Source organism: Corylus avellana, chromosome ca7, assembly GCF_901000735.1.
Source record: "Corylus avellana chromosome ca7, CavTom2PMs-1.0".
Classification (NCBI taxonomy): domain Eukaryota; kingdom Viridiplantae; phylum Streptophyta; class Magnoliopsida; order Fagales; family Betulaceae; genus Corylus; species Corylus avellana.
Window position 1 is genome coordinate 4,735,325 of NC_081547.1, and position 21,090 is coordinate 4,756,414.

Here is a 21,090-nt window from a genome sequence, read left to right on the forward strand (position 1 = left end):
AACCAGTGGTGGCAATCATGGGTGGTTAGGTTGGTAAGTAAATAAGATTAAATCAATCGAATTTAGCAAATTCAAAAAGAAAATAAGATAGAAAAAAAGAAGAAGAAGAAGCAAGGATGAGAAAAATACATGATGGCTTTTCTGTTATGCAATGATGATTATGAATACTACCATAGAATTGATCATTTATATTACTAGTACTTATTGATATATTAATTTTAGCACTTTTTATGAAGCTTTGTATTCACATAGTATGTTATAAAATACTGTCCCCAATGGATAGTTCAATCGGCTGTAGACCACGCCTAATGAAGCGTAGGTCACTAGTTCGAATCCCCCATCTCCCTTCCCTTGTGTGGACTTCATTTTATTTATTTATTTTAAATTGTATTTATCATATGTTTTGTATAAAGTATAAACATGATATATAAAGGGAATAAACAAAAAAAAATTGTCATTCAATTTTAGTTCGGTCAGTCCAAAGATGAATTTATGGGTCCGCCACTAGTAGGGTTGATAGAGTGTGGGTTGGGAAGAAAAAGAGGAGAGAAATGGAAGCTAGAAAGAGAAGTTAAGGGGAGGAGGAAAGGAACGGGAAATTAAGAGAGTGGGTGGTGGGGGAAGGAGGAGATTTTCGGCCAGTTCGTTATAATTTTTTATTTTTGTCATTTATTTTTTTTAAAAAAAAAAACAAAACAAAACCATTAACAAACAATCAAAACACAAAATACTTCATCAAAATATTAAAAAAAAAATTTCCAAAATAATTAGGAAACAAAACCAAAGGATATGGAGAGGGTCTCCAAGGAGAGGGGCCATTGAGTGTTTATTGTCAAGTAGCAAGTTGGACACATTTCATCCCATCATTAATTAAATTTCATTCAATTACTAATGATGTTTTAAAAAATTATTATCCTAAATTAGGACAAAATTATACTTATTTCTCTCAAAATATCACTCAATTTGCAATAATTTTATTTTATTTTTTTTTAAAAAAAAAAAAAAAATCATAATGTACCAATGGAGAAGGGTCATGCCATGCGCAATCAATGTGACTCTTTTTTTTTTCTTGGTTGAACAGAAATAGATCATTGTACGTACTCCTGTGATATGTAAAAATACAACCATGCCCTTAACCTTAAATTAAAAATAACAAAAAATAAAACAAAACAAAAACATTGGTCCCGACTCCCAACAAATGGATCCAAGCGACGCACCGGGCACGTTACTCTGAAGCCTTAGTTGAACAGCTCTTCAAACTCAAAGTCTTAATTGAAGTCTTCCTTCTCCTTCTCTCCCCGCTCGCAAGTTAACAACGCTGCTTCTCAACCACCCGCCTATTCCACGTCACCCTCTCTCTCTGAATGAAGAGCCCAAACCATGTGCACGGTCGACGGAATCCTAGCTCAGGACTGCGAAGCACGCCGGACCGCGTGCCATACTCGCCCGCATACTCCGAGGCCTCGAGCGCTCGGAGTTCCAGCTCAAGTAGCCGAAGCCGCGTCGCCGTCGCGGCTAAATCTGTCGCCGGAGTCTTCGTTGCGTGTTTCACTCCGCCGGAGGACAAGAGCTCCACCAATAGCTTCGCGGACTCTGCGGAGTTCAAAGCTCCTTCTGGTAAATTCCAATTTTTGAAAAATTAGAAGAAGAAAAAGAAAATCAAAATAGCGATTTTTGGCTGGTTTTGGTGGAGCGCTGTGAAATTCTGTCAAGAGTTTTGAATCGATTTGGTTTTCAGGTTTTACTTTTCACGATCCGAGCACGAGAGTTTCGTTTGACTAATTCCTGTACTGGTTGCTGAGAAAACTGTGAAAAATGAAAATAAAAACGTTTTTAAAGTGCTTTAATATCTTTTTCCTGATAGTTATGATTCAGTGAATTTTGAGCTTTTCATTGAAATCTCAATTAGTACTACAAATCCCACACTATAAATGAAACATCTGAATGGTTGAGTTTTGAATTGTCGATGTTGTGGACTTCAATAGACTATTAGCCATGTTTGAGTTTGGTCGGTCATGTATGATCATTGTTGCATCTAGGAATCACTGGCTTGTCGTTTGCTTGATAATACTTTATTGTTGGTATATCTGAAGAACAATATGGATTTATAGGTGGTGTGTTAATTCAAACTCATTTGCATTCATGAGATGAGTGAGAATAAAGTATTCAATTGTTGATTTCTTAGTTGCATCGGATGGTTCAAGAGCTGGTACTGGTAGTGAGAGAAGACGTAGTAGTTCAGAACGAGGGATCTATTCCGGTTCAAATCACTCAACACACTCAACACATGGGCGAGAGCCTGGGAGTGTAAAATTCACTATGGAGGAAATTTTCAAGGCCACGAGGAATTTCTCTCCCTCCTTCAAGATTGGACAAGGTGGTTTTGGGACAGTATTCAAGGGAAGACTCGAAGATGGAACTGTTGTTGCAGTAAAACGTGCTAAGAAGGTTTGATGAAAGTTATCTAGGATATTCCATCTTCTGCGTCTGACACAATAACTTGTGTGACATTGCGTTTGTCTTTAACAAGTACTTGGTGACCTTTCTTTGCAGAGTGTGTATGATAAGCATTTGGGAGTGGAATTCCAAAGCGAGATCCGAACACTGGCACAGGTGGAACATTTGAATTTGGTCAAGTTTTACGGATGCTTGGAGCACGAAGATGAAAGAATTGTTGTTGTGGAGTATGTTCCCAATGGAACCCTCAGAGAACACTTGGATTGTGAGTTCTGCTTGTGTCGCTTTATTTTCAATTTTTTGTTTTTGTGTGTACATGAATGTGCTTGTACACCCATGAACTTGAGGTCCTGAAATCTGATTGGAAATAATGCAGCTTTTCATGGAAACGTTCTTGACCTCGCCGCACGGCTAGATGTTGCAATTGATGTGGCCCATGCTGTCACATACCTTCATATGTATACAGGTAAGTTTTTGGTGGTGAGCCAATTTATTCGACTTTGTCAAAGTTAAGTAAATGGTTTTGAGCATATAGAATCTCTTTTGAGAGATATAACTGGTTCCCCTGCAGATCATCCCATCATTCATAGAGACATAAAATCTTCCAACATTCTCCTCACTGAAAACTTCAGAGCCAAAGTAGCTGACTTTGGTTTTGCTAGACTGGCAGCCGACAGTGATTCAGGTGCCACCCATGTGTCTACCCAAGTTAAAGGAACTGCTGGCTACTTAGACCCAGAGTACCTCAGAACTTATCAGCTTACCGAGAAGAGTGACGTTTATTCATTTGGTGTGTTATTGGTTGAACTAGTCACCGGCAGGCGTCCAATTGAACCAAAACGAGAAATGAAAGAACGGATTACGGCAAAATGGGTATGATTCTCTTATGTTTCTTCTTTGGTCACTATTAGTTTTCTATAATAATTTTCCGTGGAAAGGAAACAAAGAAAGTTCAAAACTTTCACAAAGATCCTTAACGTATGATTATGTAGAGCACACGTCCATCAAATATCTCCCACTTAGTCTATGCAACAATATTCCAAACTCTACCATCCCCTCATTTAACTGGATAGGGTGATTACGTTACAAGGAAGCATTTTTAAGAAATAAAGGAAATTCTTCTCCTTGATGTGACTTGATGTTTAAATGCAGGCCATAAAGAAGTTTACCGAAGGAGATGCTATTTCAATCTTGGACCCAAAGCTGGAATGCACTTCCGCAAATCACTTAGCCCTTGAGCAGGTTCTTGAACTAGCCTTACAGTGTTTGGCTCCACGCAGACAGAATCGGCCTATTATGAGGAGGTGTGCAGAGATCCTTTGGAACATCCGAAAGGATTACAGAGAACAATCATCTTCGGACTTGCGTTCGGTCTCCTCCTTTACCCAAAGGAGCATCTCACTAAGAGAAGAGTGAGAAAATAATATAAGAGGTCTATAGTGAGGGCAGCCAGTATGAAAGGATGTGCTTTTGAACCAGAGACAGAAATCTGGAATCATGTGGAGATGGAAAACCCAGCAGGTAGGTATTGAAAATGGTTCATGGTTGGAGGATGCCAATAATCTCCCCAGAAGTGGATCCAAAGACATTGGTGGGAAAAAGTTGAATTGTTGCTAGAATTTAGAGGAATTTGTTTATAATTTGTTCATGAGATTTGGCTTCTGTATAGGAAATTGGAGATGGGGAAGTCCTGCACTTTCTTCCGCATTTCGGTGAATTTCTTTTTGTTGAATTTCCTTGACAGCTTTTATTCTTAATGGAGAAATAAGAGCTATTTGTGTTTGAAATCATTTCAGTACATTAAAATAGCTACACTGTATACTTTGCCTTTCATACGTGCTTTTAGGGTTTCGCCCGAGTATAGCATGTTTCAGAAACAAGCGCATTATAAAGGTTTTATATCACAACGACAATATAAGCTTCATTCAATCACTGTTGCTTCTATAATTTTGTAAGAATAATACAAGGGGAAAAAAAATATTGTTAAGCCCTTGAACTAGCTTTACCAACCAATTGTCATCTAAACCCTCGTGTCCTAATCTCTCCCTGAAGTAGTCAATATCATTCCTGCCCTGTCTCGGATCTTTCTTCCTATAATTAGGCCAATACAGGAAAATAATAATAATAATAATAAAAAATAAAATAAAATTATGAGCAAACCTCATGGAGAAGAATTTACAACAAACTGCTCCAATTGATGCAGTTGAGATATCTTATTTGGCATAACTGCTGCTTGAGTTGATGCCATCAGATGAATTGTACAACATCAAACACTGGTTTCCCCAGTTTCCTTGAGAAGTCATTTTTGTTGGAACTTGAGCAAAAATCCCTCACTCCCCCTAAGCCATTCTCTCATCCTCTTGAGAATGAATCTTGCCGAGTCAATTCATAATTTCCAACTGGGGTTCTTTGATTCTCAGTATTTACGGCAATTGTTTTTGTTTTTGAGCAAAGGAAGAAGAATGAAGACGTATATATTGTCACATGCCAGACACTGCAAAGCATTTTATGCATCAAACATGAGAGAGAGAGTGAAAGCAATAGAGAGAGAGAGTTTCATAAAATTTGTATACCTGTGCCAAATCCAGTAGCTTTCACTGGTTTCCAGTTTCCAGCTTATTGCTGCCATTGCTAACGCAGTGAAACCTGCTAGCATAAATCCCCACCGGAACCGTCTAAAAAATGTCTTGATATGATCTTGAAGCCAGTCTTTAATAATTTGCCATCTGTGTAAACAAAGGAGCCTAGGCTTAAAAGAGGAAGTGAATGTGTAAAAAGTAAATTATGCACGGGCAAGGGACGCCGCCAATTCTAAGAAAAGAACCTACCTGTCAATCATATTTAAAGAGAACCCGATCGAAAAGGAGAACGACCTATAGTTAGTAGAGATCTCTATCAGCCATCCAATAAGAAGACCCAAAGCCCCAATTGCTATCACAATAGCAATATTGGTAGACCTGCAGGTTAAGCATGGTTAAATGCCAACCATAAATTCTCATAATCCTTATATCAACTTTACTAGAATAATGTCTATTGGCGTCAGTTACCTGGTTGCCTTAGTCGCAGCCATTAGGGCTGTAAGAATAGCTACAGCTGTGTGAATTGCCCTCTTAAAAACTTCATCAATAGTAGCAAGGTACACGAAAGTGCTCACCACAGCCATGAAAGAGAGCCAAAAGTCCATAAACTGAAACATTTTCCATTTGAATAATCAATATTATCTCAAATAGAGTTGGAGAGAGAGAGAAAGTAGCACTTAGTAAAACATGAAGGAAAATTTACAGCATTTTGCATGATTTGGATCTCACTTCCCTCTAAGAACCCATTTCTTCAAAGCACCTCAAGTGAGGGCATATTGACACCATCTCCAAATGATTTCAAGGCTTTCGATGTCCCTCCTTGTCCATTGGGTTTTTCAACTTAAAAGGTGTATAAATTCACCATACCCTCAATTTTATATAATTATCCCAAGTGTGTACAACCAAATAAATAGCATAAATCCCTGGAAATTGAAAAGTGATGCAGGAATAACTATACCTGTAAGACATTAAAGGTTAATGCACACCACGTGCCTACATCACAAGCATGATATAATCCACTTGAAATTCCGCTAGATGTGTATATCACCCACTCTGCCAATGCCTGCATAAAATAAATAATAGTCCATTTGGCAATAGTAAGTCATCTAAAAAGGTCAAAAAATTCACATTGGTTGCTTTGGATAGCTTGAACATTCTCAAATTGCTAATCAGTAACTAGACATATGAGATATGAATGACCACTTCTGATATCACTGAACATATCACTGACCTCCCTAAGATTTCTTTAAGAAATATGATAGGGGCTCAATTGAGCCTCATCTAAGACCCAACTTTTGTGGACATATGTTTTGATTTTTGTCTCTTTTTTTAAATTTCAATTTTGAACATGACACAACTTTTATGTGGCTTTGTGCCACGTAAATAAAAGTTGGGAATTAAATGGGGCTCAACTAAGCCCCAATCATATCTCTTTCTTTAATATTCCAGTAGGCTGTTAATTCGTTTTTATTAGGTAGATAACTCGAGCACCCTTATGGAATTGAATCCATGACCTCACCCTCCAGTCTTATCTAAGAGTTTTTACTGCTGTTTGTCTTCATTAAAGTCGACATCTACTAAATTTATGTTTGTTTACAATCTTATGACACTACTACAAAGGACAATTATCTTTCGAGCATAGGCAAGCCCTGTTACTATCATAATCTTGTAAAAAAAGATCAGTTTGTTGCTGTTTAACAAAACAGGAAACCAGATCATATACCACAATCTATCATTACTCTATGTTGTAAGAAGTTTTAAACTGTTGTCAATCCAATCCCAAAAAAAAAAAAGGTATGAGCATTACCTTCTGTCGAAGGGCCCAAAAGGCAGGAAGTACAGCCGCAGCATTTGATGCAATAAGACAAATCGATTGCCATATGTGCCCTACAGCAGTTTTCAGGCAAGTGAATCAAGTAAAAAACCATTGAATAGCATGACACCAAAGTCCACATAAATCAAATGGTAGAAGAATAAGTACATATGACCTTCAGCTTTGTGCTAATTTTTCATTTAATCCAGGGTTTATGGCTCCTTGTTGCAGACTAGAATTTGTAAGATCATAACACTTTCAAGAAAAGCAAGGGGCTAACCAGAAACCAGCAAAACTGATTTAGCCGATTACAACTTTTCTGAGTTACCCAAACAAAAAAAGTAAAACTTATTTGAAGGCTATGCAAACCACACAGTAGAACTGGAAAGCAATTGCAACTCAATATTTTGCAACAACATTTTTCTAGGTCGGAAATCTCAGAAAATTTTAGCTGCTTCCAATTGGTTGGACAGTGAATATTTTTCTCACTAGATAGCTTGATTTTGCAAACGGCCAAGCAGCCCTTACGCTTACTTTTTTTTTTGTTAAAACAATGAAGCCACCGAAAGTTTAGCTAATTGTTTGTATGACAAAAAAGAGGGATAAAAGTTTACCAATTATCATAACAGACGAGGACATATTAACAACAAAAGTATCATAGGCCAACTAAGAAACATCATCTCATACACCATATCAGCATTTACCTTGATGTGATACGATTTCAATGCCACAGTCAAAGCCTCCATGCCTTCGATCACAAGAGCAGAAGCTGAGGAAGAAAAGAAAAGAACAAAAAAAAAAAAACTCAATTACAGGAGTCAGGCAACTTAAATAAGATAGGCAATTTCTGAATCTAAACAAGTGAACATCCAAATCATACCAACAACAGTGTAGACCTCTTTAAAAAAACGGAATAGAGTTTAGACCTCTTAAATTCAAAGATTGAGGAGATCAAGAGTTTGAAAGAAGCCAAAAACAAAAAGGTAAAATATGTTACAGAGATAATATAAATGCCTATTTATCCAGAAAAAAGACAATACAAACGTCAAATTCACAACAAATCCTTTTATATAAAATTTCTAAATCTTGTGGGTGTCTGTTATTTAGCTAATAAAATCTTCTTGTTCTGCAAGAGATCTGAGATCAAATCCTGTCTATACCAGGGAAAGGTGGGATTCATGGAAGGGAAAGGTCTACTTCCATTTATGTATCCCATAGGTTCAAAGGACTTCTAATAAACAACAACAAAAATTATGGATCATATTATGCAACACTTTATGGCAATTTTTCATTAACCTTTATACAATCTTCTATGAAAAGATGATATACGATAAAAAATTATGATGTTAAAAAGTCCAAAGAGAAATTAAATCAAGCAAAAGTTCTTTGTTCCACCCCTAGCAACAACAACTTTCAACAAAGAGATTAATATAACCAAAAAAACAAAACAATACCTTAAAAGAATAAGGGAAGGGCTAAACAAAAAACCTGTATGATGTCAATCCACTAGCATCAAAAGCAACTCTGCATTCCCCATGAGAGGAGCACCTTTTTGGGCATCTTTCAAGGGAAACAGACATGATAGTTTGATCTGTAGTAGCACTGCTAGTGGCATTAAGATGCCTCAATCCAAAACCCCAAGTTCCTTCTCTAACATATAAAAGATAAAAATCAACCTTTTCTTGGCTGGAATTATACAACATGAAAAACATGGAGCCATCACTACTTCTTGTACTGTTTGCATAGTAATAATCCCAGCTATCAAGTGATGGTAATCCACCAAATCTAGCATATACTTCATAATCAATGTCTGTATCTGATGTCAGTCGGATGTGTATATTTCCTCCAGCTGCACCGCGAGGAATATCCAAAAGAAAGTAAGTCCAAATATCATCTGGTTTTCCATCATACGAGGAGTTGCTTACAAGGGGCTCAAGAGGAAAATTGGCTGAATCTGACAATACTTTTCCACTGACTGGCAAATAATAGGATTCAAAGGGGTTTGAATCTCTCCTGAGAACTGTCTGCAGACAACCATTCTCAGCTTGTTAATAAGTTATTCCTGCGAGAATAAGTCCTTTTGAAGTATCATGAAAAGAGAAGACAATACAGAGCCCCTAAATTGTTTCTAAACTTAATATAAAGAGCAAAACTAACATGAAAGATGATGCTTCCAATCTGAAATATCTAAGCCAGAATTCTGTTTCTATTTGGTTCACAATGATATCCTATAACATGCCATAATCATTATATTTTACCATTTTAAGCCATTTCATGTTTTAAACTCAAACAACTTAAAAAAGGCATTTTCTGTTATATACCAAATAGTGCAAATTGACAGGTTATATAAACATCTTTTCATCCTACAATACAAGCTTTTCATATTATAAAGACACAAAAATAATAGCAGCAATAGAGGCAGAAAACAATCCTATCAACAATCCCACCTGCAGGACGTATCTTTCCCATGTACAATTTGATCCAGCCTTTCCTATGGGACATTCAAGAACTTGTGTTTCCATGGAATAGCAAACTTTTGTAGTAGTGTTCTGAGTCCCTCCAAGTTCTTTTGAAATATTAACCGGTAAAATAGCAATATACCAGCGCCCAACCTTTGGGGAGCGAATAGACAAAGGAGCTTCACTTATGTTACTGGAATAATCATGCAGAGTGGCTGAAGGAATTGCACCGTGCCGAGCAAAACACATTAAATTAATTCCACTAACGTTCCTACTGTCACTTGCTGCTGCTACATTGAACTTGATATCCATTGCCATAATGGTCAACTGTTCAGCCACTGCCAGAACATCCAAGGAGTATACTTTTGTTTCACCATCTCCAAGGCAAGAAGTTTTGAAACTACTTTTGCAAGAAATCACATTTTCATTTGTCTGGTTGTATGACATGTCTCCTGAAAGATTCCCTGCAGGAAAGTAGCTGTCAGATGGAACACATGAGAGTGGGTCCACTGTCTGGTTGCAGTACGGGCCCCATGCCGTTGAGGTTGTACATCCTTCTACAGTAACATTGGCACTGAAGGAGTATGATGGGCCTCGGACAATCTGCAATACCAGAGCAGCTATAGTTTATGTTTTAATGATTGCAATATTGGTGTCCAAAATTAACATATCAAGACTCTAAAGAAAGCGATTGGAAAGAGCTCAAGAAAATAAGATCACCAATACTGAGATGTAAGTCATTCTGCCACCATGATCATGCAACATTCATAGAAATTTAGCACAAGCACTAAATTAGGAAGAATTGCAGAGTGAGCTAAAATTTTCAGATATAAACTTCTAGCAAGAATTAGTGGGCACATTAAACACTAGAATATCATAACTTTTTGGTACCATAAATAATAAGCCATTTGATCTCACTGTGAACAAAAATTAATCAGCTCCAAACATTGTCTAGTCCTCATAACTACAGTTCTCCCTCTAACAAAATCTTCATTAATGACAATGGCTTCCTCAGATAGGTCACAAGTGTTTAAAAACTTCCACACTTGGATGGAATTGAAAATTATTAGAGCAAGAACTAAAAAATGGAAAGAGGAATTGCTATTTAACTAAAGCATTTTGCATCAACTATTGAATTATTTTCTTGTGATGTGAATCACACAATATAATCAGATCCAATAAAGAGATAAGTTGGTGGATGCAGCAACCTTCCTACTTGTCATTGAGAAAAGAAGATAAAGAAAACTATAACTGAAGGAGAAAGCTACCAAGTAATAAACTATACCATTTTCGACTGTGTCCTTGTAGGTCCAACGCCATTGAAAAGACCAAAATACCAAGCTCCTGGAGATATCTGAATACAACTTTTACTGTTATCAACAAGACAAAAGATATGAAAAACAAAACAAGCAAAGCAATTGTGAAATTTTCCATGCACCAAACTTAGTCACCCTTTTGGACCTCCAAAAAGTGCATCTAAGTAAAACAAAAAATTCTCTGACAGTTATCATGGCGTTAACATTAAGTAAACAAACCACGATTCCATCTCAGTTAAACTAATTAAAAAAACAAATTGAGTGAAAATATCTGATTTTAGCAAACAGGAAGAAATGTATGATATAGTAAGATATTTTGAGATTGACCTGCTCATTTGTCAACTTCATTGTGATATTTTTCTGCATAGGAAAGCACTGCTCCACATTCTGAAGAGCTTGAATTCCTCCAAACGAGCCATTAGAGAGGGGAAATAACACTGCAACAGCAGAAAACCTTTCAAAAATACATGCATTGATAATCTGATTAGACTTGGAAAAAGAAAGGAAACGGAAGTCAACCAGAATTATTGATTGATTCCAATTTAAAAGAAAATAGGCATTAAAGAAAGAGTTCTAAGTGCAGATAAGTTGGGTCTTCCATCACCCAAAGAAACACCATAACTACTGTTAATTAATTTGAGAAACACCATTGTCACAAAGAACTCAGCAAGCAGAATCCTCAGGCCAATTAGATGAAAAGGACATTTAACTTTGGTGGTCCCAAAGTAACTGTCTTGCTTTCTTACGAAGTGCTTGCATATGCATGTTGGTTACAAGTATGACATTAAAGAATTCAAAGCCTATAAAGCGGAAAGGCAAAACAGAATTAAATTGATGAACTGATACGTTTACTTAAGGTTCATTTCAATTTTAATTAGACCACTTTCACATGAACTACCTGAATCATTTAGAGAAATGTTTGAGACATCTGGAAGAGGGGGGCTACCATCTCTGAAGCAAATAATTGGCAGTGTGCTTTCACGAGCCTTTTTTATGCTTACAGCATCCTGCAAACAAATTGGACCATAAGCAATTAAGGGAGGCAGAGGACTCAAAATGCATTATATTGGTAATTGATTGGTGTAATTCCCTTCATTCTAAAGACACAGTTTAAAGCACGATCTAATTTCTGTATTAGGACAAACAAAAAGTACAAAGTCATATGGGATAGCAACTTGAGTAATAGGAAAAAATTAATATCAAGAAAACAAATTTCAATTTGGAAATCAGCAATTAGACAAGTGCATGGTATACTATTGTACCTTATGCAAGAAGAAGGTGTATACACACAACAAGATATCAAAACGGAAGTAATTTGAAAAGAATTTATAATTAACAAACAAACATATATCCAGGAATTAGGCGTCAGATGAATGCTGGAATACTGAACAAATCCTATCAATTCTTCAAACTTGATCAGCATACTTACGAGCTCTACATCCGAGTTCAATGCTATAGACATTGAAGAGAACCATGATGGCAAATCAACTGGAACAGGGCAAAACAGCAAAACCGGTAAGATATTATATAAATTTTAGATTTTTCAAAAATAAAATAAAATAAAATATCTTAATACTAGCATTTTGATTAAGTCATTCTCTTCTCCATTTTTTGTAATTGAGAGTTGACATAATGAAATGAAAGCAGGTAGCTTTTCTTCTCATGCACATATTTTATACTCATGGTACGCCTGTAAATAGGTTTGATTTGTACAAATTCAACCAACAACTTTACTGAATTTGATAACAGGAAGCAAGGAAATGCTTTATCCCCAAATTGTAAGGAGGGGCAGAGAAAGGAAACGAAGTGAAATCCGAATAAAATCTCCCCCCTCTTTACATTTAAAAGAAGAAAGAGTTATAAAACTTGATAACAGGGTGCATGAATTATGTAGACATAACCATACTATCAACGTCAATCAGCAAAGAAGCACTCAAACAAGAAATAACCGTCAAATTACTTCAAATTTCATAACTTTCACTTAGAAAGTTAAAATTTTGTCCATAGCCAATTAAACACTTCTGACTTCACCAAAATAGTTACAACCCAATAAGTATATAGAAACAAAAATTATAACATTAAAGACCATCTAAACACTTCTAGGTATTCCAGAATATTATTTTAACAAAGGCAAAGATCCATTAATCCTTAACCCCCCAATAATCCCTCAAGAACTAATGAAAAACCAAACTTATCATCAGTCAAATTCTCAAAAGTGTCACTAAGAATTAGCTCAAACACCACTGACATGGCGCAAAACTAAATTAATGAATCAAGGACTCAAAAGGGTCACTGAGAACTGGCTCACACACCTCTAATATAGCGCAAATCAAAGGGCCTGAGCGTGGTCCGAGGATAGCTAAAGCTAGAGACGGTGAAGGTTTTGTAACCCAGTTCGTCATACATATGACAGGGGCCAAAAAAACAAGAATAGAGAATGAAAAGACTAAGAATCGAATTGGAAGAAGGGCACAGAATCGAACTGAAACCCATTTATTTATTTTTTTTGGTGATTCTCAGAGCACACATCATGGGAGAAAAAAAAACATTTGCCTTTAAAGGGATTAGAGTGTAATAATACGTTATGTTTGGGTGGGTGTTTAAGAAATGAAATCGTAGAAAGGAAAAAAAGAAAAAGTGAGAGTTTTTACGGTGTTTGAGTTGCCTGTTCAGTTGTACTCGTCAAGCTGGTTAGGGTGTAAAGGATGTTGGAACCACGCGCTGATGATGAGCGCGAGTTCACGCGCCATATAAAAGTGGAGAGAATATTTTTTGTTTTTAATTTTAAAAAAAAAATTAATAAATTAAATTGTTTGTTAATATTATTATTCTGAGAATGAAAAATAAATTTTGAAATTTTTTTTTTTTAAATAAATGGTTTAAAAATTGTCATGATATTTTTTATAAAATTTACATCTTATTTTCAGTGCAACGGCGTCGTCTCCACGGCGTCATCTCCACGGCGTCATCTTATTCCTCCCACCACCACCAGGTCCACCACAAAAAAAGTGGTCAAGCCCACTGTTTTGCATAAATTTATAGAAAGTTGAAAGTAATTAAAATTGTTGGCCACGTTTTCTTTCTAGAATGTTTGGGTTCCGTTCTGACGAGGACTTGTGATGTCATACAATTACTAATTAAATTTTCATTTTTTTAATAAATAATACAACACAAGTTTGAAATTTTTTAATGACCTCGTCCCATTTTATTTTTCTTTAGCCTATTTTTCTTTTTATTTGACAGATTTAATATTAAAAATACATTTTTTTTTTATAAATTATGAGCCTTAAGCGGTGGCATAATTGCCTAGCCGGCCTTGCCTGTAAAAAATAGATAAAACAAGGTGTTTATTTATTTATTTTTTTAAAAAAATTCTAATGTCACATAAATGTGAAAATTATTTTTTAAAATATTTATGAATTGATTAATGTTTTATATTTTAAGTTATTTGTTAATCTTTTCATAATAATTATTGGGGTTAGACAATACCTTTTTTTTTTTTTTTCTAAACAAATAATCAATTCCTTTTTCGTCCCATTAATATACGGACTAAAAAATCCAAAATAATTTTGCGTTAACTGTAAGTAGTAGGGTAATGCTGCAAGTCCCTTTTACATCACCCATATGAGATTGAGATCCCCGATAATAGTGGGAGAATTGCCAATGGGATTTTTTTTTAAATCTTAGCCATTCATTTTCATCTAATAACCACAAATTTGCCATGTGTCTCACTTAATATAAAATAATAAAATATTATTTAATTTTAAAAATAAATATAAATAAAATAAAAAATAATAATTTATTAAAAAACATGGGGTGATTCGGCCATCCCATTTTCCCCTTAGGGTGTGGCCGGCCACCCCAGCTCAGCCTAGGGGGTGGCGTTGGCCAAATTTATGGGTTTGGCCTTAGGGGGCCATGGTGTGGCCGAACCATCCTATATTTTTTAATAAATTGTTTTATTTTTAAATTTTAAAGAATATTTTATTATTTTATATTAAGTAAGACACGTAACGGATTTGTGGCTGTTGAATAAAAATAAATGACCAGGGTTTCAAAAAAATCCATTGGTAATTCTCCACGGCGTCATCTTATTCCTCCACCACCACCACCACCAAAAAAGTGGTCAAGCCCACTGTTTTGCATAAATTTATAGAAAGTTGAAAGTAATTAAAATTGTTGGCGACCTTTCTTTCTAGAATGTTTGGGTTCCGTTCTGACGAGGACTTGTGATGTCATACAATTACTAATTAAAATTTCATTTTTTTTTAATAATTAATACAACACAAGTTTGAAATTTTTTAATGACCTCGTCTCATTTTATTTTTCTTTAGCCTATTTTTCTTTTCATTTGACAGATTTAATATTAAAAATACATTTTTTATAAATTATGAGCCTTGAGTGGTTGCCTAATTCGAATCTCTTTTTTCTCTCTTGTGCGGACATGTTAAAAAAAAAAATTGACCTACTCAGCGTTGCCTGTAAAAACTAAATAAAATTAGGTGTTTTTTTATTTATTTTTTAAAAATATTTCTAATGTCAAATAAATGTGAAAATTATTTTTTAAAATATTTGTGTATTTATTAATGTTTTGTATTTTAGGTTGTTTGTTAATCTTTTCATAATAATTATTTTATTGGGGTTAAACAATACCTTTTTTTTTTTTTTTCTAAGCAAATAATCAGTTCCTTTTTCGTCCCATTAGTATACGGACTCAAAAAAATCCAAAATAATTTTGCATTAACTGTAAGTAATAAGGTAATGTTACAAGTTTCTATTGTGTCACTCATGTGGGATTGAGATTCCCCACTTAATATAAAATTATAAAATATTATTTAAAATTTAAAAATAAATATAAATAAAATACAAAATAATAATTTATGAAAAAACATGGGATGGTTCGGCTATCCCATTTTCTCCTTAGTGTGTGGCCGGCCACCCCAGCTCAGCCTAGGGGGTGGCGTCGGCCAAATTTATGGGTTTGGCCCTAGGGGCCATGGTTTGGCCGAACCATCCTATGTTTTTTAATAAATTGTTTTATTTTTAAATTTGAAATAATATTTTATTGTTTTATATTAAGTGAGGCATGTGACGGATTTGTGGCTGTTGAATAAAAATGAATAATCAGGGTTTCAAAAAAACTAAATTCACTCATGCATCCCTCCAAATATGATGTGATTCTTAAAATTATCATTAGGTTTGTGATTTATCATTATTAAATTTTGATCAAATTGTAATTTTAAAAGCTACTTTATTTTTAGAGGGATACATGAGTTATACAAAAGAGACTTTTAGAATTACTCGTAATTAAAAAGCTAGTATAAATTTTTTTTTTTTTTTTTTCTAATTAGTATAAAAATTAGTTAGTGGAGACATATTTTTTTAGCATTGACCTACTTTCACGGACAAAGGAAGTACTCAAAGCAAAAAATTTGACAACTCGCGCACAAAATTCATTGTAACATGATAAGATGTCATGTTCTAAATTCTAATGAAATGACTAAAAGTTCATTTATTTATCTTTATATTAAAGGTAATCAAAAGTTGCCCCTTTAGCGATGAAAGGGCCAAAGTCTTTTTCTTTTTTTTTTTTCTTAATTTTTATTTTTTATATTACACAAATAATTTTTTATTATTATTTAAATAAAAATTTACTACAAAATAAAATGTTTTCACTTTTTTCATATAAAAAAATTTTAAACTTTTATCTACTTTATACCACATCAATTACTTTATAACCAAAAAGCACATACTCAATTTATTGCCAAACATATGAACTGAATACACGGATATTGTGCTCATTGACTTCTGTAATGTAATTTGATTCAGCTTTGTCACTTAATCATTGAGATCTAGGGTTGTCAAATCAATCTTAAGGCAAAAGTGCTTTTGCAGTTTATTGGTATTTTTCTCTTATTAAAAAAAAAAAAACCGAGTAGTCAAAAGGTATAGCTCATTCTGATAGAGCATGGTAAGCTAAAACAAAATAAAAATTTTATCATTGTAGAAAATAGTCATTAAGGAGTTTGCAGTGTAACAATATTTTCATTTATTCTCCTTTTTATTGGGTTTTTTTTTTTTTTTTTTCTTCAATTCAAACAAGAAAAAAGTTTACAAGGAGAGGTTTTTTCCGGTCAGTACCATAGGTTGCATGTCCAATTGCCCTAAGAGCATTCTCAATGGAGGAGTCAAATTATTTTTTATCGAACTTAAGATTATATATATATATATATATATATATATATATATATATACACACGCTTATCTTTGTAATCCTTCAATTTAGGCGGTTTTGTCTTTTAAAGGATGTGTGATCTTTTTAGTTCTTTGTCAATAAATTATGTCTTATTAAATAACTGAAAAAAAAAAACGCGATATTAACAATGTCAAAATCACAACCGTTGTATATGGCCCAAAAGACTTCCCACGATCCCACCCCTTCACAGCAATCAAACGGTCAAACCATGTGTCATCGTACACCTGGGAACCACCATAGCTCTGACTCCCTCTCTGTTTCTTGCCGTCTCCGTCCGCGAACTCAGTAACCCCACAAAAACTCAAAGACACAGACACAGAAACTGTCACACAGAGAGACAGACAGAGAGAGGGTATGGGTGTGATCGATTTAATTACGCGGGTCGACGCGATTTGCAAGAAGTACGAAAAGTACGATGTTGATAAGCGCAGGGACTCCAGTGTTCCTGGGGACGATACTTTTGCTCGTTTATACGGCGTCGTTGAAGCCGACGCCGATGGAGCCCTCCAGGTATCTGTCATCTGTGTGTGTGTGTTCGTGGTGGTGTACTGGTATTGGATGAACAGGGTTGTTTTTGTTTTTGCTTTTTGATGTTTCTGTGCTCTGTTTGGTTGCCGGAAAAATTGAAAGATATGAAAAGAAAACTAAAATTAACCATTTTGAACATCGGACTTTATGCTTTACGTAGAGGTTGCTTCATAGCTTGCTAGTTTTGTGTGCGCGTGTTTTTCTTTTCTTTTTCCTTTTTGTACTTTGGGGAGGGGTGTGGGAGGACCCTTATGCCCTGTTTGATTGTCAAGAAAATTGAAGCAAAGGGAAAGGAGAAGGAGAGAACAGTTTGAATTTTATTGGTTTGTTTTGTTTTGCTTTGTGATAAACTTATTAGTGAAAGCAAAATTGGTAGTAGGATTCTAAGTTTAGAACGAAGGTTTCTGCTTTTGGTGGGTCGCAAGCTGAGAAATGAAGAATTGGATATGTTTGTTGTATTATTGGAATTTATATGATTTTTAGTTCTATTTTTTTATTTTTTAGAAATCAGAGGCGGCTGCCACCGAGAGGAACAGGGCTACGGCGGTTGCTATGAATGCGGAGATTCGACGAACCAAAGCTCGTTTGCTTGAGGAGCTCCCTAAATTGCAGAGACTTGCTTTTAAAAAGGTTCATCTTATTTTATTATCTGTTTTTGCATGTATTCAGTTGTTGATTCGAGCAGTATGGATTGACCTCCCCAGCAATTCTCAATGTTCATTTAAAGTGAACGACCTGGATTGAGCAACGGAAACAACTAAAAAAGTAAAAAACAAAAACAAAAAATCACAGCGCTTGGAGTGGACCAACCACCCTCGAGAAAGAGAGAGAGAGAGGGCCTGCCGGCCTGGGGTGATTCAACCATCCGTGATTCCCCTCACCCTTTAAAATGATATTTGGCCACCCCATAGCTGGCTTGGGGTGGTAGACCACCCTCTAAAGTTTTTTTGGGCTTTTTTTGTTTTGTTTTGTTTTATTATTATTATTATTATTATTTTTTTTTGTGACAGGGATCGGCTACCCTATAGCTGATTTGGGAGTTTTTGACAGCCCTTTAAAGCATTTTTTTTTGTTTTGGGTGGCAAATTACCCCTCAAAGGGGTAGCCTATCACCCCAACTACTCCCATAAGGGTTGCTGACCACTCTTGGGGGTGAGAGGGTAGTCATCTCACCCCAAGCACACCCTTGGGATGGCCAACCACCCCTTCAACGGTTGAGAGGGGGTTGGCCACTCTCTCAAAGGGGAGGTGGTCTAGCCACCCCATATCTCCTTTCGGGTTTTTTTTTTTTTTAGTGGTTGCATGGCTTAATTTAAAACATTCATTCAAAATAAATGGTCTAGATTAAAGGAATTGCAGGTCCTTGTGATTCTCTAGAATTGTAGGAGACTTCAATCTGAGTTCTACTCCCCTAATAGTGCTTGGTTCATGAGAAAATGTAGGAAAGGATACAAGTTTACTAAATTTGAACTTTAGTCCTAATTTTGTGCATGTGTGTTTTTTCTTGGTGTGTCGTGGGGGGAAGAGGGTATCAGTTTCCTAAATATGTTGCATGGTGGTTTTTTTTTTGGTTTTTTTGGTGTGTCTTTTTTTTAAGGTTAAATATTTTGCATAGTTGTCTTGGGTAACTGTTTATTAAGCATATTGAAAGTGCTCTTCTAGCCTTAGCTTGAGCTAAAATTGGTGGAATTTTTGCTGTCAGATGCGAGAAAAGTAATTCAAATTGCAAATTATATGATATCTCGAGCATTTACTGCATTCACAAAAGGATACATTGTTTTCTTTTGTAATATTACTTTTCATCTTATGCTTGATTCTACTCACTCCTTTCACTAAAGATTCTAATTGATGCCCCTTGTTGGTATGCTTATTGATGTTCAATGTTGTTTGTAGGTCAAAGGACTTTCAAAAGAAGAGCTCGAGGCTCGAAATGATTTAGTTCTTTCACTTAAAGAGAGGATTGAAGCTATACCTGATGGATCTGATACGAGTAGAGCTAAACAAACTGGTGGTTGGACAGCTTCTGCCTCATATACTGGGATCAAAATTGACTCAACTTCAGGTATCAATTTATCTACTTATTTGACCAAGTTTCTTATAAACATGTAACCGGTATTAACCGATTATGTTGAACACAAATTATACCAGATGGAAGATTTGATTCGGAGTACTATCAACAAACTGAAGAATCGGATCGGTTTAGGCAAGAGTATGAAATGCGGAGACTGAAACAGGCAAGTATAGATTAAAGCAGCAGTTATTGAGTATTCATCATTGTGAGAGCTAGGCATTTGACCTCACTTAATGGCTAATGACATGCTCTTCAAAAGAATTATGTAGGATTCCCTTTGATTTAGATCAATTGGACTTGATACAGGATGAAGGTTTGGATGTTATAGCTGAAGGATTGGATACATTGAAAGACATGGCACATGACATGAATGAGGTTTGTTCTCTTACCATTCTCCTCCACATGTAATATAAAGATGGTGTACATCAAATTCTTGTTCTAGTAATGACGTGAGTTTGACATACAGGAAATGGACAGACAAGATCCATTGATGGATGAAATCGACGATAAGGTAATCCATCATTTCTTTCTGTTTTCCAGTGTTCTTTATTCTTCATGATCTCCAATGGAGGAATAGAACTGATTGGGAGGAATTTTCCATCAAAAATCTGGCTAGGTGATGTGAATATTCTTAAAGGATTTCTCACACTTTTTTTTTTTCCTTTCTTTTCCCCCTCTCAGTAACATAGAAGTGTCAATAAAATTTGCAAGATAAACTATTGACTAAATTAAGTACTGTTGTTATGAGACAATTTCAGGTTGATAGAGCAAACACTGACCTGAGAGGTACAAATGTGAGGCTCAAGGAAACCGTAACGCGGGTATATGCATCTTTTGAATTTAGATTATCCATCCATGTTTTCATAGAGCATCCCCTCTCTCTTTTCTCCTTTTTTTTCCCTCTCCTCACCTTCTCTTTACATGTATTTCTGATTTTATTCAGCTGAGGTCCAGCCGCAACTTTTGCATTGATATCATCCTCTTGTGTATAATTTTGGGAATTGCTGCCTATTTATACAAGTAAGTTCCATGTCTTCCTGCATTAACCTAAAAAAATTAGATTAGATTGCCATGTAGACGAATATGTTTATGAGTTTTTACATGTTTTGATGCCTGTACTTCTCTTTTGCAGTGTGTTAAAGTGATATTGGTGCTCCGCCTACATATGGATGATACCTATGACTCGGAAGATTTCGTGTGTACACGCTTCTTTCTTGATGTATAATGTTAGTGTAAACATGATATTATCTGTCTTTTTTCTTCCGTTAACGATGATTCTCTCTATCATTAAAAAGTTTTTCAAGATTGCTTCGACCTGTAAGCGAGTGTCTAGGGGTTCTTTTTTTTTTTTTTTTAAGCAATAATGGGACAAGGGTTACAGGGAAATAAACAAATAAAGCGAGGTGGGCTTCCTAACAACAAGACTCAAACGGAAATGGCAATACAGGGAAAAACACATAAACACACGGTAACAGTAGGCAATGGTTTCAAAAAGGTTATGGGCCTCTCTAATGGCCGCACGCGTTCAAGAAGTTGTTGCAAGGAAAATATTGCCGCAAAGAACAAATGTTGGCTACAAAAGTCTTCACTAAAACAAATAACCACAACTGA

General features: G+C 35.4%; 3 protein-coding genes across 3 annotated transcripts; 2 read left to right on the forward strand and 1 right to left on the reverse strand.

Annotated features, from left to right (window-relative positions):
• Nucleotides 1-1,184: 1,184 nt before the first annotated feature.
• LOC132186233 (calmodulin-binding receptor-like cytoplasmic kinase 2) lies at nt 1,185-4,247 on the forward strand. Its single transcript, XM_059600093.1, has 6 exons — nt 1,185-1,617; nt 2,186-2,448; nt 2,554-2,722; nt 2,834-2,923; nt 3,029-3,330; nt 3,610-4,247. The coding sequence occupies exons 1-6, from the start codon at nt 1,365-1,367 to the stop codon at nt 3,871-3,873; spliced, it is 1,341 nt and encodes a 446-aa protein (XP_059456076.1). The 5' UTR covers nt 1,185-1,364; the 3' UTR covers nt 3,874-4,247.
• Nucleotides 4,248-4,377: 130 nt separating this feature from the next.
• On the reverse strand, nt 4,378-13,255 carry LOC132186232 (uncharacterized). The gene is made up of 14 exons (XM_059600092.1): nt 12,937-13,255; nt 12,054-12,112; nt 11,523-11,631; nt 10,952-11,061; nt 10,594-10,662; nt 9,297-9,911; nt 8,338-8,873; nt 7,554-7,618; nt 6,844-6,923; nt 5,995-6,099; nt 5,505-5,644; nt 5,286-5,414; nt 5,031-5,183; nt 4,378-4,951 (listed from the first exon to the last, which is right to left on the reverse strand). Exons 1-14 carry the CDS (start codon nt 13,115-13,117, stop codon nt 4,810-4,812), a joined length of 2,493 nt encoding a protein of 830 aa, XP_059456075.1. The 5' UTR covers nt 13,118-13,255; the 3' UTR covers nt 4,378-4,809.
• A 3,803-nt stretch (nt 13,256-17,058) lies between these two features.
• LOC132187362 (syntaxin-73-like) lies at nt 17,059-20,795 on the forward strand. Its single transcript, XM_059601653.1, has 9 exons — nt 17,059-17,390; nt 17,913-18,038; nt 19,302-19,470; nt 19,557-19,642; nt 19,786-19,854; nt 19,946-19,990; nt 20,238-20,300; nt 20,423-20,499; nt 20,612-20,795. The coding sequence occupies exons 1-9, from the start codon at nt 17,235-17,237 to the stop codon at nt 20,622-20,624; spliced, it is 804 nt and encodes a 267-aa protein (XP_059457636.1). The 5' UTR covers nt 17,059-17,234; the 3' UTR covers nt 20,625-20,795.
• Nucleotides 20,796-21,090: the final 295 nt, after the last annotated feature.